Source organism: Dermacentor andersoni, chromosome 4 (assembly GCF_023375885.2).
Source record: "Dermacentor andersoni chromosome 4, qqDerAnde1_hic_scaffold, whole genome shotgun sequence".
Classification (NCBI taxonomy): domain Eukaryota; kingdom Metazoa; phylum Arthropoda; class Arachnida; order Ixodida; family Ixodidae; genus Dermacentor; species Dermacentor andersoni.
Window position 1 is genome coordinate 130,676,011 of NC_092817.1, and position 6,692 is coordinate 130,682,702.

The window sequence follows — 6,692 nt, forward strand, 5'->3', positions numbered from 1 at the left end:
AATGGCAACGAGATGCAGCTGCTGTGAAGTATTCTGTGACTGATATGATGAAATGCGTGCACTTGTCAGTATCGAGCTCAGCAGTTTTGTACCCGTTCGCATAGTTGATGGTTACGCATCGCGACAGTTTTAGAAAGTGCTGTGTGTGCGAGCTTTATTGTGTCTTCGACTTTACAGTCAAAGGCGTCTGCGGCAGAAATTGTTTGTAAACTCGTGACATGGTAAAAGACAACGTAGTTAGTTTAAAGGCGCCTTATTGAAGCTAGTTATGAAGAGGCGCAACTCTTACCAAATACTTCTCAACACAGTACATATTTCTACAGCCTTATGGCGGGGGGGGGGAAGTGGGGGACGTTGGCTGAAAATAAGCTTTTGAACCATTGCACTGTTATATATCAAAATTTACATGTGTATGGATCTCATTGCTTTGGTACATATTCTGTATTTCATTAACACAGATCAAATAGGAAATAAGTTATGGCCGTATACGGACGAAGAGGCATGCTACTTTAGGAAAGCTATAGTTTCGTAAATAATGAAGGCACGCTGATTGTTTTTACACATACCTTCAAGGGGGATTACAGTGTAGGATAAGGCCAGTCGCGTGCATTTGTCCACATTTCCGTAACGATCTCATCACTTTGTGGCTTTGTGGTTCTCCAAATGTTACTCATGCCAAGCCCAACAGATTTTCACAGATTTTAGCTCCGTCTGGTGAGTACTTTTGCTTTCAATACTTCAATTTTCTTCGTTGTCTGTTTGTCAGATATGTAATCATTTTTAGGTGTTAATAGAAAATTAGAAATATAATATGTGCCTCTTGTTCCTGACAGGATTTCAGCCCAGAACCTACATTGAAAGCAAGTTTTGGCGGATCACTTTGGAAGTGATAGTTTTCTGAAGTATTCTTCAAGCCCAACAGGGCAAAATGGGAAACATGAGGTGGAAGATTTGACATCACGCTACCTTAGGTTAAGGCCGAAAATAATTAATCAAATTGCCCTGATCCATAGGTTCGACCCTACTCTTAAAATTGTAACCTACTCGGCAGCAATTGCTTCAAATCGCATTCGCTTTTTTTTTAGATTAAGACCTGTCTAGCGCTCTTGTCTGCGCTTGTATAGACAAGGGCGCATTAACCAGAATTAGGCCTTTCTGTGTTTAGTTTTTACTTGGTTGTCTGCTGTACTCTGGATGGAAGGCCTCCCATGATTACAATGCACGCAAAAAAAAAAAAAAAAAAACACTTGCCAATGCGGGCATTCAACCCGTGTTTGGTGTCTTGGCTCTTCTGCAGCCGCGTCTTGAATACGGCGTTCATGAGCACCCTCAACTGCGCGTGCGCGACATGATCGTGAGACGATAATTCAGTTTCCTCTTTTCTACTGCTCAGACTGCATCCACACTAGGGGACGAGCTTCTTTATGCGCGTAGCGATCCAGCATAAACAGAGTTGCGAAATATGTTTTTCCGTAGAAAATTGTGGTTTTACCCTCCCCCTCCCCCTTTCCCATTAACAGGAGTTCAGTCCGTATTCAAAATGAACGCTCTAACCTTACTGCTTCGAACGTGTATGCAGGGCGTGAAGGAGGCATGAAAGTTACCTACTTTTTGGGCCACCTCATTCAATGTTTCTGGCACGCCGATGAGCGGCCCATCCTTTCATGCGCCAAATTCAGGCATTCGAGAGACTACCAATACCGCACTGCTGCATCCTTTAAATGCGAACGTGGTGAACGTGCATTCAGTAGGCGCTGCCTGTGTATCGCTTACTGGTGATTCGCTCGGATTTTACTACTTGTGCGTAATGTTAGCGTAGCGTTCATATTTACTGAATGGTAGCTATAATATTACACGCAGGCAGGGACGCCTTGAATGCTCAGCAGGTTTTCCAAATGTTACTCATGCCAAGCCCAACTTCGGCCTTCCATAGATTTGATTAGCCCCGTCTGGTGAGTACTTTTGCTTTCAATGCTTCAATTTCCTTTCGGTTATTCATTGCTTATGTTTGTTGAAAGTCTGAGCATTTGCACCAGTTTAACATGGACAGATTGTGCACCGATGTAGATATAGATTAATAAAACGGAACGCAGAAGACATGTCGAGATGCTTAGCTTTTGCCCATAGGTACCCCTTGCTATTTGTTTGATGGTCACAGGCAGGCGGAATTGACGTGAGTTCCTTTAGTGTAATGAGAAGCCTCGTTAGCTACCGTGAATTTCGTCGAGCAATGATCTGCAACACATACTTTCTCATGGGTCTTATGTCTATCAATCAGGGACGCTTTATTTAATCGCAAATCAAGTATGTTCTCAGTGCACTATATGGAAGCATCTCTTGCAAGTGAAAGCATTGTTCGTGGTTTTCGGCTTGAACCGTGCCATCCAGAGTTTGTCAAAAGGATCGTACTGCGATAAAAGTAATTACCATACGAAAATACACGGTAATTGCATTAGCCGGGTTCGTGACTACGATCCTACACATGGACTACATGTATAGAATGCAATGATTTCCCGCAACGGATCTGCTGGCGTATACCGCACCAGGAGAGTGCTACAACGATTGTTACCTAGTGTTGTTGGTGAGAGCGTTTTCAATTACCTCTTGTTGCTTTACTAGTGTTTGCGAGGGCCTTATATATTATTCGCAGGTTTGTGGAATACTGTAACCCTCCTTTTCTGTTCCTTTGCTATTTTCATTGGTAACCGTTTTCGCGATGTTTTACGCTGTGTAACAAATTGGACCGAAACAGTTCCTAAAGAAAACTTGCCATGCAGAATCCATTCATTAATTACCGACGTTTTTCGTGGAGGAATGAAACGATTTCATTTTTAGAGTAAATGAACTGTCTCCTTCTAAACCGGCGCTATTGATGAATAGCAGACGTAGACAAAATTTGTTTACAAAAAAAAGTTTAACAAAAAAATTTTTTCACGAAAAATGTTATACAAAAGAATTTCTTTACAAAAAACATTTTTCACAAGAAATGTTGCAGAAGATGTAAGCGTGGTTCCGCCTAAAGTTAGGCGCGCGATGTTATCGTATCGATAAAAAAAGGAAGAGGAAACTTTTCACGTCCGCCTAAAATTCGATGAAAATAAATTATGATTGAAATGCAATATACAAATTTATTTGTTTGTAGACAGAACAAAAAATCGCACTTCGAAACTTGTAAAATACATGCTAGTTGAGGAAAATATTATGAATTGGTGGACCGCGATTTACTCGCAAGGCGACGCTGCGTGCCACTGTGCGCACCCAGCGCTCGCGGAGCCCTCCAATTCACGCGTGTGTCGTTTCAAGGCATGAGATCGTCCATGGTTCTGGGCAGCTTTCTCTCCTTCGTTTCGGGCAAGAAGCGAAGAATGCCCATGGCACTGAGGAGCAGTGCGTTGAAGATAACGCTCACCACGTTTGGGTGGATGCGGGACGACAACAATACGATATAGGGGGCCAGCATCACCGCAACCTGCCCGAAGAAGTAGACGATGGAAGAGCCCATGCCGCGAATCACCGTCGGGAACAGCTCGAGCGTAGAGACGGAGACGACGATGGCTTCGCCCACGATTGAAGCCATCACGACCTCCTCCAGGATCAAGGTAACGCTGTCAGCCCCCGTGCCCTTGATCACGGACAGGAGGCAGAGGAGACAGCAGGTCATCGGCAACGCCATGGTCAGGGCAGTCTTGCGGGGGAAGTCACGCAGCAACTTCCAGGCCAGAGGGAAAGAGCAGCACCTGACGAGCACCAGGGCGGCCTTGCCGCGTAGTGTGTCGACCTTCTCGCTGGTGGCTAACATGCCGTACTGGACGAGGAAAAGGCACAGCAGGATCCATGACAAGATGGCCGTGCGGTACCGGAGCTCGTGAGTGGCCACGAACGTGGCGAAGTTTATGTCGAGCTGGCTGGTGGGCCGGTAGCCGGTCGAGTTGCTGCCGAAGATGTAGTGACCGACGTACGGCTGCCGGTTGCGCGCCGACGCCTGATGGATGACGTGTTCGGCGCGGTCGTAGTCGCGGTACGCCAGCAACCAAGTTACGGACTCGTCGACAAAGCAATACGCTGACGTAAGCAGCAGGGTGATCAGGAACACAGTGAGGTTGAACACGATCCGCTGTGTGGCGTAGTAGTCCGTGACCGCTACGATGACGGTTCCGTATATGGAGCCGAATTTGGCGAGACAGACGTAGACGTCTCGGTAGCCCTCTCCCGAGTTCTCGAAAAGTACGATGATAATAAGCAGCTTGACGATGCTCACCGAGGCTGCAAGGAGCATGCAAGACACGACGAACGCGAGGAACGACTTCGACGCGACGGAGGCGCCTGCCGATGCGACCGCGATGATGATGCAGGTGCAGATGACGGGCTGCCGGCCGATGCGGTCAGAGATCTGGCCCGAGAATGGCACAACCAGAATGGCACCCAGCCGGTTGTAGAGGAATGCGATGCAGATGTACCATTCGCGGTCGCAGACAAGGTTCCATTCGCTCACCACAGATTTTTTGCCAGCAGATAGGGCGTACTCCCACTCATTGCAGGGCACCTCGACCTTGCTGCCGTTGGCGGTGTGCGCGGTTCGATGGTACATGTTGCACTTGCTGTAGCTGCCGTCCGGCATCAAGGGGATGCTCGTGTTCTTCCAGATCTCCGGGGAGAGCGAGTACTCGAGCGGCGGCCGACACCAGTGATCGACCGGTGCCAGGAAGAGACGCATAGACAGGTGGTGGATCGTGAGCAGCGCAGAGGCAACTTGGGCGAAGAGCAGGATGAGCAGCTGGAACGGACCGTTGCCGATTAGTGAGCTCATGTCACCAGGGTCCGCTTTGACGAGAGCTGTCGGGTTGCTGGTGTAGTTCTCGCTGCTCGGATTGGCCCCGCCCGGAGCACCACCCGGCAGAACTACCACCTGCTGCAAGTTGCGGCTCGGATCAGGCTCCCAGGTCTCGAGTGACACGACACCGTCTCTTCGTTGGACCTCCTGGCCAGTCCTGGATCGAAGCAAAATGTGTCACTCAATCCAGGGAGCGCTATGCAGCTGTCAGCAGTGCTCAGGACAAGTCGGCGGGATGCGACTTTAGTGTTGTGCCGTTGCGGCCTACTTTCAAGTATGAAGTTCTTCACAATTGCCTATTGCAAACCCAGCACCACTGGGACCCAGTGCGCGGGATTATGGGCCCAGCGCCGTGCGCTGGATGCTGGGGCGCTGGGCAGGCGCGGCGTACTAGGAGGCACTGGCTACTCGTGCGAAAAACAGCTCTAGCGCGGTAAATATGCGGATCCTGGACGCCGTATATATACTTGTTGAATGCAGAAAACAAGACCGTTTTAGTGCAATGAAAAAAAAAATGCTTTGAGCGGGATTCGAACGTCCGACCTGCAGATCCCAAATCCAGCACTCTAGCGCTACGCCACGCCAGCAGACAAATTCAAACGGATAATTTGCCATGTCAAAATCGAGAAGCAGTTTTAGTTTCCCAGAGATATGTCTTGCACAAACATCGTAGATGCGCTATGGCCCAGCAAATAAAACTCACGCCTGCACCACACAGAAAAATTTGCTGTCCGTATTCAGTAGCATGCTCGGAAGTGCTAGAACATCGATTTTCACTTGCGATTGGTATTTTAAATTCGAAAAAAGTACTAAATGAACCGCCGACCCGGGACGCTGTATGGGCTGTTACTGCCGATTTCGATAGCCGTTTCTTGTTCTTCACGCGATGGATATGCAACGTTTTCTTAGTTCTGTGATGCCTTTCAGTCAACATGTCTGTCTAGTCATATATCTTCGCCAGAGAAGCGCAAGCTAATGCTTATAACCTTCGGCGATAGCACATATACCTGTGTTTATGACGCGTCACATCGGCGGTCATCGCTTCTTGTGCTGGCACTGTAGACATGAAAAAATTGTTTAGTTAAGAACACCGATGCGAAAGCTGAAATATATAGAGTGATTTATCCTTGTTAGACTTCTTGATTCCTGAGCCTAGACGCGCCGATAGCGTGAAGACGGACTCGGCGGATACGCTAGGCCTAAGCTTCGGTTGGAACCGATCTCGGCGCGGGTAGCTGGAGAAAGCTAAAATGTGTGTATTTGAGCCTCATAACTTTTTTTTAGTACAATAGGGAAGCGCACGAATCACGTCAGCTTTGTTATTGGTGCAATAATATCAGTCAGTGATAGGCTTTGAACTCGGGGTCCGTTCGCGCGCGTCTGAACGACTTCTGCATTTCATGTCCACTCCACAACACTACGACAACGGCGACTACTCCAAGTCATACGTTACGTGCGAACTACTAAAGAACGCAGTGTCCTATGCGTCTGCTTTGTTTCGTTCCAGAATTTAGCTATCCGCCCAGTCAAAAGGGAAAATGAAAAAAGAAATGGAAGTGATCTTCAGTGTCAAATGGCCATGAATAAACAGGGCAGCTCACGCACTTTTATTCCAAGCTACTACACGAAAGAGGGTTTTATGACCTCAAGATATAGCGTTATTTAGGACAAGAGACTAGTATCAAGCGATGAAATTGTATAAAGCATTTAATATTCAGCAGCGCTCGTCCTTGCGTATTGGAACCAGCGCGGCACAAACACAACGAACGCAGTTTCCAGCGTGAACCAGCGAACTGCAGCGAGAGCCAGCGCCTGTACAGCACAAACCTGTGCGCCCAGTGGAACCAGCGTCTCTTCCAGT

The 6,692-nt window shown here is 47.9% G+C and overlaps 1 protein-coding gene across 1 annotated transcript; it reads right to left on the bottom strand.

The window, feature by feature from the left end:
• Positions 1–3,180: 3,180 nt before the first annotated feature.
• On the bottom strand, positions 3,181–4,889 carry LOC126537706 (organic cation/carnitine transporter 2-like). The gene has a single exon (XM_050184797.3). The coding sequence runs from the start codon at positions 4,805–4,807 to the stop codon at positions 3,299–3,301; it is 1,509 nt and encodes a 502-aa protein (XP_050040754.2). The 5' UTR covers positions 4,808–4,889; the 3' UTR covers positions 3,181–3,298.
• Between the last annotated feature and the right edge of the window lie 1,803 nt (positions 4,890–6,692).

Bases quoted from the DNA above. Each gene is read 5' to 3' on its own strand.
- LOC126537706 (XM_050184797.3), bottom strand. From the start codon at position 4,807: ATGAGCTCACTAATCGGCAACGGTCCGTTCCAGCTGCTCATCCTGCTC.